At 55.7% G+C, this 16,110-nt stretch overlaps 2 protein-coding genes across 2 annotated transcripts; both read left to right on the forward strand.

Moving 5' to 3' along the window:
• The first annotated feature begins 38 nt into the window (after positions 1 to 38).
• On the forward strand, positions 39 to 8,920 carry FA10DRAFT_245271 (hypothetical protein). Its single transcript, XM_025519373.1, has 7 exons — positions 39 to 768; positions 832 to 999; positions 1,065 to 1,268; positions 1,337 to 1,506; positions 1,575 to 7,532; positions 7,598 to 7,674; positions 7,743 to 8,920. The coding sequence occupies exons 1-7, from the start codon at positions 397 to 399 to the stop codon at positions 8,624 to 8,626; spliced, it is 7,833 nt and encodes a 2,610-aa protein (XP_025374658.1). The 5' UTR covers positions 39 to 396; the 3' UTR covers positions 8,627 to 8,920.
• Positions 8,921 to 12,191: 3,271 nt separating this feature from the next.
• FA10DRAFT_223955 (hypothetical protein) lies at positions 12,192 to 12,380 on the forward strand (the record flags this gene model as incomplete). The annotated part of the gene is made up of 1 exon (XM_025518592.1): positions 12,192 to 12,380. A coding segment is annotated over one exon (189 nt), but the record flags the coding sequence as incomplete, so codon positions are not given.
• Positions 12,381 to 16,110: the final 3,730 nt, after the last annotated feature.

Consider the following 16,110-nt stretch of genomic DNA (forward strand, 5'->3'; position numbering starts at 1 on the left):
CCGGTATTGCGACCGTCCTCTGCCCTGCCATTGCCCATCGTCACTTTCACTTCACCTTTGACCCCTCACCATCACTCTTCTTTCCCCTCCTTACCCCCTTCCATCCCTTCAACCCCTCTCTGCTTGTCCCCTAGTCCCCCACCCTTGCAACGGCCGCGGCGACGTCTCGACAGACCTCGGTTCGCAGGCACCGCGCTCTCCCCCTATCCCCACCCTTTCGACTTCGAGCGACACTACGCAACAAGAAAGCTGATCTTTGACCTCCATTTTCTCACACCGACCCTCGCTTCGACGGCAATCTTACCACAAGTCAATCTTTTGGACTCTTCGGGGGCGAAGACAGGAAAAGGACCGTGAGGGGAGGCTGGAAAGTGCCGAGGAGAATAACATATCAAGATGGGCGACAACGAATCGTATGGGTCCCGACGTGACCTGGTCAGACGACGGGGTGCAGGTGGCGGCGCAGCAAGCTCCCGAGGGAGCCAAGACACGTCTCGATCTGGACAAAACATGTACCAGCCAGGTACGCCGATCGGATACCTTGCCGCTCGCGGAACGCCGTACGAGAAAAAGTATTTCACAAAGAAGCTCGGCTTCTGCTGCCTTTTCCTTGCACCACCAATCCTTGCAGTCGTCGGTGTCATTGCCTTGGTCCCTGTTCTGTGGGCCATCGCGAGGCATGCGCTGCATACTGCCCAGCTCCACGTCTACGAATCCAACATCACCGCTCCCGGAAATACCTCATTTCCCCTCACCATCGAAGGCCAGGTACGCGTCTCCTGACTCATACCCTCCCACTTCTTCCCAGAGCTCATCGCAAGTTCAAAACAGGTCAGAAAGACGGGTATTTTCCCGGCACACCTTTACTTTCGAAAGCCCGTCGATGTGTACTGGAGGTCTCGCCCAACAGAGGATGAGCCTCTCGGCACGGAGCTCCACCTAGGCAACTTCAAGCTTGCGCATATCGGTGCTGCCGCCGGTCATGGACGCGTCAAGCAGGTGCGCTGAACATTTCTCATAATGTCCATCCTTGCCTCACTTGTCTTACTTACCATCTTCCGCAGGCAACCACCTTTCACATTGCCGACGAAGAAGGCTTTGGAACTTTTGCGCAGTGGCTCGTTTCGGAGGAGGAGTTCACCTGGCAGGTTCGATGTCCGGAGGTGCACGCAGAGGGCTTCAGCTTCTTCCCTGTCTACAAGCAACTGGAATTCGTAAAGGACGTCATCATCAAGGGTATCAACAACTTCGAAGACATTCACATCATTGTGGGCTTTACCATCCTCGGCCTATGAATTGTGGCTTGCTTGCTGAAACTACTAAAATTTTCTTCCAGGACCTTCAATTGCCTGGTGATGACCCTGCTGGCGGCATCACAGCGGTTGCTACGGCAACACTTGTCAATCCCTCTCCTTTCGGAGTTGCCGTCGGTACGCTCAACCTTGCACTGTACTACAAGGGTCTCTATCTTGGTCCTGTCTCGGTTCATGGGCTAAATTTGACTGCGTGAGTTGCTCATAATCTAATCCTGCCCATCTAAAACCGAGATATGAGTCATGCTGACTTGTACACAGCGGTATCAACACGGCCACACTCCGAGGTCGAGTCGTCCCTTATGCAGACAATGCAACGGCGCTCAATATTCTGGGAGAGCTCTTTACCAATTACATCAACAGCGTATCGTCGCCCGTCCAGGCCATTGGAGTGTCGACGCAGCTTGCCAACGGCGAGACTGTGTCGTGGCTCCAGAAGGGTATTACGTCGCTGGTGGCGCAAATTCCCTTCGTGCCGCCGAGCCCCATCAACCCAATCAAAGGCATCACCATCGACTATATTTCGCTCGTGTATAAGGAAGAGCTACCGTACAACCCTGACGTTTTTTCAAACGCCCTCGTAGGCTCTTTTGGCTTGCCTTTTGGCTTTTCTCTCAACATCACCAGCCTCGCCGCGCAGCTCAACATCTATTACCAAGGTGCACCCGTCGGTACAGTTTACGGTCCATACTCGAATTCGTCGACCAATATTGCTGTTCTTTCGTCGGGTGAGACGTCGGGCACTATCGATTTAACGCTGGCGCCCTCGCAGCTCGTGCTGCCCAACACCACCGTCGAAGCCAGGAAGCAACTCATCGAGTTCCAAAATGCTTTCACCTATGCCGCCACTGCTGGGTTCACTTCCGATGGTCTCGCAAAGGCGGTGAGCGACACGCCCGTGGGAAGAATTCTTCTCAATGGCATCAAGTTCGACGTCGGTACAGGCCTTGCCGGCCTGAACGGCCTGACCACATACCCGACGATCATCAATAGCGTCGATGTCACTGGTGGGGCACCCGATGCCGTCGCCCTCACCGTCGGGCTTACTGCCATCAACCCTTCCAACATCAATATTTCGGCAGGTGACGCCACCTTCAACCTTGTCAATGGTGTGATCCTCGGCAACGCCACCCTTCCCGCCTTGAACTTGAAAATTGGTCGGAACGACATCAATTCGACGGCCTTCTTCGATCCCAATCGCGACCCACGGGGCTTGGAGACACTTAATCGTTTCATCTCGGGCCTCGACACCAATGTCAACATCACTGGTAGCCTACAGTCGAGCAAAGTCGAGTCGCTCGCTCCTACACTTGCCGGCATCCGCTTGAACGCTACGCTCCCCGGTCTTAAGCAGAACCTAGCTCGATCGGCCAACTTGACAGTGCTCGACACAACGGGACTGGTCAATGACTTTGCCGACTCTCACGTCTCCCTGCTAAATCCATTCAGCTCCGAGCTTACGATCACGCATATTCGCGCAAACGCCTCATCGCACGGTATCTACATTGCTCACATCGATACGCCGCTCAATTTCCCTGCACCCGGGAAGCAGGTGACGACGTCTCCTGTTGTGCCCTTGTCGCTTAACCTCTACCCTCCGGACCTTTTCAGTCTCCTCAGAGCGTTGGTCATTCAATCGGGCCAAAATCCGGCATACCTCGACGGTCTTGTCCAGCTCGCAGGTTTCACGCTGAACCCAAGTACCGATGCCAACAGCGGTACTTCGCACATGAGGAAGCGGGAGGAAACCGACGATTCCTTCATTTTGGAAGACGACAATGAGATGGCTCAGATGCTCATGGGCACCGGGTCCAATCCTGGAGCGCTTCTAGAGTACGACGATCTCGTTGAAGGCGAACAAGAGGACGAGGATGAGGCAGTGAGCGATGGTGTGGCGAAGGCTGGTCGCAGGATGAGCTACGGAGGACTCGAAAAGCGTGACAACCTGTACACTGGTTTCGACATTGTTGACTATGTGGGCAGGGCTTTCACGGTTGCGACGGCCAACCTCGAAATTGTCGGTGATGCGATCATTGGCGAGTACGGCACCACCTTGACGTTCTCGCAGAATGACGTGCCCCTCGGCACCGATGACACTCTCTTCAAGCTCCTTCCCATTCTCGCTTTGCCAATCGTCCAGCGCGTTGTTGACAGCGCCGTTCTCAACGTTGACCGTGTCACAATCACGGATGCCAGACCAACGAGCTTTACGGCGGCCCTGCAGGGTGCCTTGACCAATGCAGGACCCTTTGACGGAGTCGTCGAATTCCCCGATGGTCTCACGATTTACTACAATGGTCAAGCCCTCACAACGGCTGCATTCCCGAACGTGTCGCTCGTCGGTGACCTCGGATCATCGCTCAACGTCATTGTCGAAGGTCAGATCCCCGATGTGAACTTCTTCACCAGCTTCCTCCAGGATGCGATCCGCAATCCTTCGTTCATCTGGAACATTCGAGGCGAAAACATTCGCGTCAGCGCGCTGGGCATTGTCGTACCCAACGTCACGATCAACAAAAATGTTCAGCTCACTGGTCTTAACGGTCTTCAGGGCCAGGTTATTATCAACTCTTTCGATGTGCCATCGAATGATCCCGCGGGAGGCTTGCATCTCACGGCAATCAGCACGATTAACAACCCCGCGCAAGTGGGCGTGGCGCTCACGGCATTTGGAACCATGATCATGGCCAACCAGTCGACGATCGGTCCGGCAGGCTCGGATGGTGCCTTTACGCTTCAGGCCCTTGCTGTGACGCAGGTTCCTCTTGTCGGTCGCATTCAACCGCAGACGACGGATCAGGACCTCTCTACTTTGGGCAATGTGTTGACAAACTTCGTCCACAACCAGAACACGCCACTGCGCGTCATGGGCATGTACGCGGGACCATCGGACGTAGTTTGGTTGAACGAAGGCATCAAAGCCCTGGACGTCGAGGTGATGCTGCCTGCGCAGGATTTCCAAGTCATCCGTTTGGTGTCGATCAACCAATTGTCGCTCTTCTTCACGATTCCGACTGCGTACGCACCCATGTCCGACACGTCCAACACGACAGCGAACTTCTTCCTGCCATTCTCGCTGCCCGTTGCGATCGACACCGTCGCTGGTCCTTTCATTGCACGCTACAACGACAATGATATGGCTGTCCTCAACATTCCAACTTCGCCAACGATGACGGACGTAGAGGCTCGTGTGCTGACGCTGATGTTCAACAACGTTCCTTTCTCCGTCTACAATGGCCAGCAGCAGACGTTCTCACAGTTCGTCGCCGATGTAACAAAGGGCGAGCAGGTCACCTTCAACCTCCACGGTTCCGCTACGGGTCTCGCTGACACGGCCGCCGGCAAGGTGACGATCAGTGATATCCCATTCGACCTCAACACCAACATTCTCGGTCTGCAGAACCTCAACAGTGTTCCCGCTCAGGTGTCAGATCTGGACGTCGTACATGGATACCCCACCTATCTCATGATCACCGTCATGACACAGCTCGTCAACCCATCAGACATTACTATTGGCGCGGGCGACATTCAATTTGCGGCTCTGTTCCAGGATCATGTCATCGGCGCGGCCCTTATCAAGAACGTCCTCCTCGTCCCAGGCGTCAACAACATTCCTACGCAGATCAACTACATGCCCGTGGGCGCTGATAACGTGCGGTCGGGCCAGACACTCTTGGAGAACTACGTTCAGAACATTACATCGGATGCGGTCGTCCAGGGCACCACCCAAACGACTCCCATTCCCTCATTGATCCAAGGTCTTAGCGGCATCCAGCTGACGGCGGCTATTCCGCCGCTGTTGAAACTCGTCGTTATTCAAGCTGCCCTCGAGGTGCCGACCAACATTGCACAGACGAGCATTGCCATGGCCTCGGTGATGATTGCCAACCCCTTCACCGCGTCGATCAACATCATCAACCTCCAGGCACAGGCTGTGTACCAGGGAATCACTATCGGCCGCATCAACCAGAACCTCGGGGCAGAGAACAACATCATCAGCGCGCCGGGCAAAGTGACGACGCAGTCGCAGCAGATCCCTATCACCATCGACACGAACCCGAAGACGCTGATTCGCTTTATTGAGGCTGCGGCAGCCACCGCTGGCGTCAGCCTAGGACCTCTGCCACCTTTCTTCCAGCAAGTTCTCGATCTGCCCGACACAACGACGACGATCGTGCCTACACCGGACCCTCAACCGGCGACGGCGAGGGGATCTGTTTGCTACTCTGGTCGCGCATTCGACACCCTCGGTGCCGTTCTCGAGCTGCTCAAACCTCTGACTGCCACTATTCCGATCCAATCGACGGTCAAGATTGATGATTATCAGACGGATCTTAACTTCGTTCAGTCTCCCGTGCCCGTCGCCACGGATGACACAGCTCTCTACCTCATCGGCCCGGCTGGTGCTCCACTGATCCAGCTCGTCGTCAACGAAGCTACTCTCCTCGTCACGCAGGCGAACGCGACGGCCATCACAAGTCAAGGCTTCGCTGCCGCCCTCGCAGGCTCTCTCCTGACAAATGCGCCCGCCGACGCTTATATCGAGTTCACTGAGCCTGTCCAAATCGACTTCATGGGCACGACGATTGCCGAGATCTCTTTGCCACCCCTTTGCTCGCAGGTTCCGGATGGTATCCCCAACCTGAATACCAACGGCCAGCTGACCATCTTGAACAATGACGCCTTCACCAACTTTGCCTATTACATTCTGACGGAACCTAATTTCCAGTGGTTCCTGCACAGCAACAAGGTTCGTGTCCGCGCCCTCAACATCGTCTTTGACGATGTCATCCTGGAAAAGACGATCACACTCGACGCTTTCGACGGCCTAAAGGGCATCGTCATCTCCATGTTCAATGCACCCAGCGACGGTCCGGGCAACCGCATTAATCTTGTGGCACAAGCTCCCATCTATTCGCCTGCGTCTCTGGGAGTCGAATTGGGCACTGCGACGTTCGACGTCTTGTTCCAGGGAAGCTATCTCGGTCAAATTTCGTCGATCGATCTCTTCCTCGCATCCAAGGCCACGACGCTGTCCAATCTCCAGGGCTTCTTGAGCGACCAGCACGGGAACGACGCCGCCTTGGCGAATCTCGGTATTCTCTTCTCGCAGTTCCTCGCGGGTCAAAATTCGACCTTGACCGTCAGGGGTTTCAGTGTTATAACGCCTGCCAGCGGTGGACAGCCTGTCAGGTGGCTTACTGATGCCTTCAAGCGCTTCGAAACCAACGTCATCCTGCCCGGTCACATCTACCAGATCATCTATTCGATCACGTTGTCGGACCTGACGGCGAAGGTTCTCAACCCTGCTGACTCGTACACTATTGTTGGCAGTAACAATCAGACATTGGCCATGTTCGCAAACCCATTCGGCTTTGGTCTCACGCCCCTCGAGGCCGGCCCGATGATCACGCTCACGTACGGCGGCGTTGATGCTGCCAACATCAATTTGCCCTTGGCACCCGTCAAGGCCGGCACGTCGCGCGGACCGACGGATATGCAGCCTCTGGAGCTCAGTTTCATGAACCAGAACATCGTCGCGGCCGACCACGGCGCCTTCTCATCGTTCCTGGCTAAGCTGGCCGACACAGATAGTGCAACGTTTGGACTGAAGGGAACTACAAGCGTCGTCGCGGGTCTGGTCATTGGTAACCCGACGATCACAGGCATTCCTTTCAATGTCACGTCATCGCTCCGGGGTATCAACAGTTTCAACCATGTGGCTGGCGTGTCCAACGTCAGCGTCGACAGTGGCACTCCCGACTATATCGGCATCGACCTTACCGCCACGCTTGAGAACCCTAGCAACCTCACATTGTTCACCAATCAGCTCTCGCTGCCCGTCCGCTACACGAGCAGCACGACGAAGACGCCTGTCATCATTGGCCGAGCGACGATCCCCGACATCGGCCTAATCCCCGGCACGAACAACGTACACTCATTGTTCGAATTCATGCAGCAAAACAACAATTCGGATCAGCAGGCTGTGCTTACCGACTATCTCCAGTCGACCGATCTCATGACCCAAGGCATGGGCAATTCGATTCCGCTCCTGATTACCGGTCTGCCAAACGCCAACCCGCCCCTGAGTCCGTACGAATCGCTGGAGCCAGCGCTCGAAGGCGTTACAGCGGCAGCCACGCTTCAAGGTATCGGTACTAGGATCGCGGTTGAGATCCGTGCTTACATTTCGCTGGAAACCCTGCTGGAAGGTCTTGCGTAAGTCGCCCGAAAGCTTTCGTATATTTGCACAAATTTTGCTGACCGGCAACAAAATAAAACAGACTGCAACCGACGCACATTTACGCTTATCTCGATGCCAAGAATGACTTGCCAGTCGACATCACCCTAAATCACATCTGTGAGTGTGCCGTGTCGCCTACTATCCAGATCGAAGGCGCTTACCCTGGGTGTTGTTCCCAAATAAAGCCACCACGGTTACGAGCTATGAAAAACCGCAGGATGGTCCCTACGCGATGTTCGACTTTGACTTCACAGGTGCCAGCGCATTCACCCTCCCAGCGGCCATTTCGACGGGCAATCCGTCGAAAAACTCTGTGACATCACCCAAGGTCACGAACATTCTCCTCACCAAGGGTCTTGTCGGCTCGCTTCCTCTTATTGGAGACCATCTCAACATCGCCAATGTGATTCAGGCCACCATTGATGGTCAGTACTTCGTCCCTGGCCTCAAGTACGAGCAGCACAACATCGAGACAAAGTACCTTATCGGTTTTGGTGGCGATTCGGGAATCGAGATCAACTCTCTCGGTGCTCTCAATCAGATTCTCGAGGTCCTTCTCGGTAACGCTTCGTTGGCGACTCTTCAGACAGTCATTGGTGACTTGAGCAATTTGCCGGGCAACGTCGTTGGTGGCATCCTCAGCCAGATTCCCGGTGGTGTCGGCTCGCAACTCTGCGGCGCAGCCACCGGCCTGCCCATCGTCGGAGGTGTTCTGAGCGGCCTGGGATGCCCGACGTCGACGTCGGCCAGTGTTGTTGCTACACCGAATGTGGTGCCAAATGTGGCGCCAGCGGCGGTAACGACGGTCATTGGTGGCGTGACAAATGTCATTGCGAATGGCATCACTTCTATTCTTGGAGCCGGCTCGACCACACCAGCGGTGGCGGCAAGCACGCCAGCCGCAGCGACACCTACAGCAACAACTCCAACATCAACAGGCATTCTGGGCAGCCTTCCGAGTATCTTGCGGAGGATCGAAGAACGCCTCGAGGCCGAGAATTCCGAAAAGGATCTTCGAAGCTTCCACGAAGAGCAGAAGCGCAAGTACGACTTGGGCCGCGACCTCTGATATCCCCGCTTTTCTGTTTGCTTCGCTCTCTCGTCCACCGCTTCTTCCCTTTGCTATACCCTCCTCCATCCTTCATTTCCGTCGATCCCTTCTCAGAAGCGGTTCTTCACTCTCTCTCTGTTGTTCAAGTACCCTTTTCGTGTTAAACCTCCCAACCCCGCACACACTCCTTTGTCGTTTCTTTAGTTTGCCTCTTTGGCCGATGCTTCCCGCTGCTACCACTTCACTCCCTTCTCCTTGCCGTGCCGCGCAGATGCCAGAGATAAAAAGCAATTCAACCAAAGCATTCCCTGCCAATCTTCCCTTTAGTTTGATTGACGTGTGAGATTGTCGCCGGCGTTGACAAGCAGGCTCCACGGGCCTTTCCTCGGTCCTCTTTCGGTTGGAATCGTGAACAAGCCACGACGACCCCTTGCCGGCACGACGTCAGTACTACAACAAACGCTGACATACCATGGACAAGCACAGCGATGCTGCGACGGGCCCGGCGAAACTCGTTGACCTGCTTTGTGGCTGGCTCGTCGCTTTCTTTTCCGGACTGCTTTGATTTGCCTGGCCCTCACATTATACAATTAGGGTATACCAATCTCATACAAGAATTAGTCTAATACTTCCCCGCGGATCAACTCAGATGACGAAAAAGAAAACTTTCCGACACGAGAGACAAACCAGCAGGAAATTCTGGAGCGTGTTGTGACCTTGAGTCGCCGCTGTTGCATCTCCCTCAGTCTGTTTTGCGACGGTGCAATGCAATAGGAACGTGTTTCATGCACCACAGGGTTTGCTCTTTTTTCGTTCAGGGCAGACCTTTCTCTAATCAACATAGGAACACTACTGCCTTATTTCCTGAACCGAGAATGAAAGAAAGGGAAACACCGGGGTGATTCTGATGCGAGGCCTCTTTCGCTGATGGAAGAACCAATTTCCCTACTGCTGCGCAGCTTGCCCTCTTGGGTTTTCTATACCTCATGAAGTTTTGGGGGAGCATCATCAATTCTTTTCTTGCCTCCACGGGGCTCCTTTTCACCCGGATGATGCGCTGCTCTTCGGGGGGGATTGAAACGGAGAGCGGGTAGACCGGAGGGAAGCCGGCCTCCAATTTTTATTTTTTTTTTCGCTGCATCTGAAGGAAGTGACGATGTGTGTAACTTCTTCTGATCATTACCATCACTATCATCCTTATACCTCTCTATCCTCGGGCTCAAGCCAGGCGACCATTGACAAAATCTGTTGCGTGGTTACGGTACGACTAGCCTACGGGACAGCACTGGAGGTGAGTCAGACTAGGGTTTTGGTCTGGGGCTCGTCAGAGGGAGACCGTGGGGCCTCACCGTCCTTGTCGACCGCCCATTTCCTGCACTCTCGGTTGATCTAGCAAAGGCAAGCATATCGTGTAAATCACGGGCATAAAGGTGCACGCGATGTCTTTGACAGATGACGGGAGAGAGGGTACGAAGGGAGGAGGAAGATGTGTTGCTTCTAATGCGACTAGAGATTCGGTCCTTGAGGCTCGCACGCATGCATCATTCGGGCGCTGCCGGGGGTTTTCTTGGTACAAGGGGGTGATACTCGATGCAGGGCAAGGGGGTGGATGGGCTGATGGTCAACCATCAGTTCATCCACCACTCACGCGGGGTGCTCGCCAAGGCACGAAGGAAGATATGATCGCAAAATTGGCAATTTGTTTAAGACGGCAAGCTGCTCTATGTTGACCCGTTCGGTCTTTCACGAGCCCTTGGAGTTTTCCGTCGCACAGTGGCAACGTACCAATCGAAACCATGGCTCTGGTAAGCGTGGAGGGCACGGCCGGTGATTTTGCCTTTGTTTTTCACAAGCCAAGGCCATCGGCGCGTGTTAAACAGTCTTATCGGGGCCCTTGCCCCCACACTCCTTTGCAGTCGAGGTGGACTTGTCTTCGAATGAGGGGAGGGGCAACATACTCTATTTAGCGGAGCACAGAATCGTATTGGCCAACTTTGTTGGAGGAACGGGGGCGGCGGGTGGGAAAAAGGAGTAGTCAAGTTCATGCATCAGAGGTCACTTTAAGATCCTCACTCCTGCTGGACCACCTTAGCCCAAACAAGGAGACGTGGAGGCTCTGATAGGGAGGCAGCTTGTGCGGGGACAAGAGGGGCTCGTGTTTCATTTTTCACGGTCGGCGACCACCAGCCCGAGGTTGTGGCCGAGGCTTTGTCGCGACGAGCGATAAGTCTGGTGCAATCAAGGGGATTCTGAATTTTGCGCTGGCTTCACGGCGGCTTAGACCGGGTACGTGGAGCGGGGGCCGATACGGAAATGCCGCACTACAAATCGTTGGCAGGATGGAAAACCTTTCTTGACAAATTTTCCGTTCGTGCTTCCAGCTGCAGAGATTTCAATCGTTTGAATCATTCATCGGGCTCTCGGTCTCTCCACGCCAGGCCGGATGTGCCTCTTCCCGGTGATGATCATGCCATGATCAGATCGCGGTTATGGTCATTCACGATATCGTTCGCTAGGGCAGGCATGCCTCTCACCCGGCAATGGTGCACCTCTAGCGATGGTGCCCTCCGCTCCGGGAAGTCTCGGCTGCTGGTGTTGCCTTGTGTATCCATGTCATTCACCGGCGCTGTTCTGTCCCCACCCCCTCTCTTTAAGTTTCGTACCGCTGCGATTCTGTATTCGATTTCTCTATTTTTTTCTACTCTTGACTTTTCAGCCGCGGCGGGCGCGCGAGACAGAAAACGAAGTTGCGCTGACACAAGTTTTTTTCATCCCTTCTCCGCTATCTTTCATCCACAAACCGATTTGTCCCTTTTTTTCCCCGCTTCAACCCTCGCTCACGTCCTGCCCCATTCCGGGTTTCTTTCACTTTTGCGTTTCCCCCTCGCCCCCCTCTTACCTTCATTCAGTACAACCACCAAGGAGATCTGCCTACCGCTGCACCGACTATTGCCACCGGCAACACATTCGACTAGCACGCTCGCTTTCTCTCGAGAACAGGAAGAACCTGGTGAGTAGCGGTAGCCCGTACTTCTTCACGTGCCCGCGTTGGTCCCCTCCAGTAAGAAGAGTAGAGCGACCGGCCAAAGGCATTGAGACGCGAGATAGCGCTACGATAAAGAGAGTTGCTGGGCTGGGCCTTTTACCTAGGCTGCCTCTCGTCTTCCTTTGATATGCGGGGGGCCAAAGGAACGAGTGGGGCAATGGAGAGGAGCCAGCGACGGGGCGGTGGCGGGCGAACGGGCAAGATTTCCGGGGGGTAGAAATCTGAGCCCAAAAAAATAAAAAAATAGAAGGGGGGGGGGGGAGAGAGAAGAGAAGAGAAGGGAGGGTGTGGGTGGGGTGGCTGACGCCCTGTTCTTTGCGTGCTCAGCTGTCGTTTCTCTTTGCAATGTTTCTTTCTCGCCACTACGGTTCACATCGCAGGTGCTAACGCCATCTGCTATTTCCCTCCTCAGAAGCAGCATCGAAGAGGGAGCACGCTTGCGTCGTAGATTTTGCCAAGATGGCCACGGTCAAGACGGAGGCCGTCCCTTCGGCAGATGCCGCTGGACAGCAGTCTTCTTCGGCCAGCCTGGCAGGTTCTGTCGACAAGTCGCAGATCCCAAGACCATACAAATGTCCGCTCTGCTCGCGCGCATTCTACCGCCTGGAGCATCAGACGCGCCACATTCGAACGCACACTGGTGAAAAGCCCCATGCATGCACCCATCCAGGCTGCGAGAAGCGCTTCAGCCGCTCGGACGAGCTCACCCGGCACGTCCGAATCCACTCGAATCCAAACAAGAAGAATGCTGGCGCACACGATGGCTCCTCTGGAGCGGCCTCAAAGAAGAAACAGCAGCAACAAGACAAGAGAAGTACCCAATCCATGTCGACAAAGTGGCAGCTCGGAGGCGAGGAGGACGAATTAAGCGAGTCGGACGACGAGTCACCCGACGCCAGTGCCATGAACAGAAGCTCGTCGACCAAGGTAGCTCCACCCAACCGATCTGAGGAGATGTCGGCCCTGGCAATGCTGGCCAGCGACGAGCTCAATGAAATTCAAAGAGCAGAGCGCGAGGGTAGAAGACCAACGGTCACTGCTCTGCACCCCTATGGCATGCCGCCGGCTCCTCCTGCTGCCGGTGCTCCTGCTCCAGCAGGTGCTGGTGCGTACTACAGCCGATCTGCCTACGCACCCTCTGGCTATTCCCCGGCGGCCGCTGCTGCGCCCACCTCCGTCGAACAGCCACCGGGATGTGAACACGAAGACTGCCACCGCAACTACAACCAGCGTGTCGCTGCCACCCTTCAGCCACTGCACCACCACGCCAGCAACCCGGCCTATGCGCACCACTATCCTTCGTACGGTGCGCCTCTGCCGCCTCCCATGTACTCAGGCCATCAGTTTGCCACGTCGCGCAACGCCTATGCTTCCAACCCGAGCAGCATCCCGAGCAGCCGCGAGCACTCGCCACGCTTCTCGCCAAACGACAGTATCATGAGCGAAGAGTACATCTCCGACGGCGAGCACGACGACGGTCACAAGGCGCGACCTTATGCCAATGGCACCGTGCGTGCCAGCAACGTGCCTGACTGGACCCCCTCGGGCAGCCCCGTCCTGGGACCGCTGAGGAACATGAGCCTCTTTGGTCACCATCACTACCACCACCATCACTATCATCACCACGGTGGTCACCAGACGGTGCCGACGAGCCCTGCGCCCTCTCGACCGGGCTCGCCCGTCGGACATCGCAGTGGTCACCATGCACTCCACTCGCCGCCGCAGATGAACCACGCTGGGCCCTCGCACCACGCAGGAGCGGGCCACCACGGCTCGCACAGGCATCGCAGCCATCCGTATGGGGAGGTGCCCATCCACTCGCGCTCCCACCACCATCTCTCCTCCTTGGCCGGGCCTGCGCGCCCCACGGGCTCGACGCTGAGCGAGAGGAGCACTGCAGTCGATGCCGAGTCACGTCACAGTGGTTCTGCCCCTGGCTCGGCCTCTACATCGCCTTCGGCCCCTTCGCACATGTCGAAGCTGACGCGTAGCAGTAGCTTTGGACGCTCCAACGGGCTCAGTCTCAGTGCCTACCATCTCTCTTCGTCGGGCGGTGACCATCAGGCAACAGTCCGAGGCAGGAACCGCATCGAGGATATCCTCGACAGCGGCGTCCCAGGCTCCATCTCGGCCGGCAACTCGCGAGTCTCGCTGCCCTCACTCGTGGCCGACCGTACCTTGCCCTCGCCCTTTGCCATCTCGTCGACTTCTTCCTCTTCTTCGGCTCACACCGCCGCTGCTGCCGCTCACGGCCATCACGGAGGGGAAGGCCTCGATTACCTCCATCGGTCGAGCAAGCACCGCAGCAGCAGCAAGTCGGCCCCCGTCAGCGCCGTCAACAGCCCCACGACGAGCCCCCGGGCCGAGATTCACGCGTTGCCGCAATCCTCCTCTGCAAGCAGGAGTGGCCACACGACGGCGTCGCACTCGAGACAGAGCTCCTATGGCTTCAATGGCATCTCAGGCTCCAACGAGTCGAGCCCGGCCAGCATCCACTCGCACGTCGGACAGGAGCTGCCTGCGCCAGCACAGTTGCCCGCGCCTGCTTCTGGTGCCGGTCGCTCAAACAAGACGGCTGGCTTCAGCATGACGCCCATCCATGCCACCAGCCCTGCGAGGGGCACGCAACTTCCTCCTTTGGGCCAGGCCATCAGTCGAGAGACTAGCCCGAGCTCGATGGTACTGCCACCGCCCATGAGTGTGCGCGCCATTACGAACCCCACCAACGATGCACCCACGACGGCATCGAGGGACGTCGACATGGGCTAGACGCTTGCAACACCAATTCTAATTCTAGACTGTCACCACTCATCTTTTTAGGGCTTTCTCGTCATCCTGCCTTGTCACACCTCTCTCTTCCTCTCTCATCCCCTCTCGCTTCCCACGCATATAATTGGGCCATGTCATCCTCTAGACTAGATTCACCTCCCATCATTCACATAATATAGAGCTCGTCATTCCAGCATCTTCGACTTGCGTGCCCCTCCTTTTCAGACCCTTTGTTTCAGTGTTTGACATCTAGTAGTGGTAAGTCGCCGTCAGGAGGCTCGCAAATAAAGCTTTTCGGTCGTTGGTGAGTTCTCTCCAAAGTTGATCGGCGGCTTGCACACTAGTGTGGTCTATTGAGGCTCAAGAACGGCAAAACATCCTGGCACATCAGTCCTTGACTGCTGTACCGAAAGCTTCACTTGGAAACCTGACGACAGAACTCATACAGGACCAGTAGTGCACAATCTTGGTCAGTGCAGCCCCCCCTACAGCGCTGCGCTTATTACAGCAGCACGGAAAAGAAGAAGAGGCCAGGATAGACTTATGTGTGATTCTTACAGGTGATGCATACACCGGTCAAGCCTCGGTCGCTGGAAACCTGCGGCAACAGTTTCCCACCTGCATGCTTCGGTTATGTGTTGTGTGCCATCCTTTCTTCTCGTCCAGGAAGGGAAGAAAAAGAGGGGGGGAGGAGGAAAGGGAAATGCTTTCCCTTATCTTGTCCGGTTCCTGAACAAGCGAACAAGACGTTACCACCACCCCACGTACCATCCATTACAAGTCAGATTCATTAATTGATCGGCGTTGCTAATGAAATGATAGGATCTCTGCTTCCTTCGGCCTAGACCACCACCATTAACCTTTCCTTATCAGGAGACGGGGCACGTGGCATTTGGTTTCAAATTTCCCCCCCGCATTCACCCTATCGCAATATGCAGACAGGTTTGAGGCACCAAGTTCTGTGAAGAAATGCCGCGCTAGGGGAGGCCAGAGATAAGGACCTCTGGAATTTCATGCTTATCTATGGCACCTCGTTTGCACCATCATCCTACAGCCAACGGGGGCACTGTGGCCGTCTGTTGCGTTCTGCCCTCTTTTTCCCCCTTCCTCCCCCAAGAGGCTTGGGAAGGGTGGTCCCGGGCTAGAACAAACGTCCGTCAATTGAATTAGAGTGAGAAGAAACCGGGCAGGAACGAGCTGTCGCCTTGCTCTTCCCTTTCCTTCCGTCTTTGGCCTCGCCTCGGAACTTGTACTCCAGCGTGCCTGGTCATGGTGGCTTGTTCCGGATTTTCTGTAGTCCTCGTCTTGCGACAGCGCTGCTGCCCAACCCGTGGGACGAGGTAGACAAACATTTAGCCCGGGCTGTATAGTGCCAGACTCTCTTGCCCTGTCCCTGCGGGCCCGACCAATGAGTCAGTAGGACGTGGGCCAAATTCAAGGCTCGCAGCTATAGTGTTGCAGCTTCAGCCAAGAAAAAAATTCAGTCTGACTAGACTCGGAGTGGGCCTGGGAGCAGACGCCCGAAGGCAGGAAGATAGCGGGCAGCCAAGGCTCGGACGTCGCCGCCCATAATATAAAATGATCCGTTGCAGCCCAGCACGTCCCCTCTTTCCCCCTTCTGCCCTTCTCCGTTGACCACCAACCTCACCCTCCCTCCCCCGCCCCTTTTCCTTCTTGGGCTCCTCCT

This window comes from Acaromyces ingoldii (assembly GCF_003144295.1).
Source record: "Acaromyces ingoldii strain MCA 4198 unplaced genomic scaffold FA10scaffold_7, whole genome shotgun sequence".
Taxonomy (NCBI): domain Eukaryota; kingdom Fungi; phylum Basidiomycota; class Exobasidiomycetes; order Exobasidiales; family Cryptobasidiaceae; genus Acaromyces; species Acaromyces ingoldii.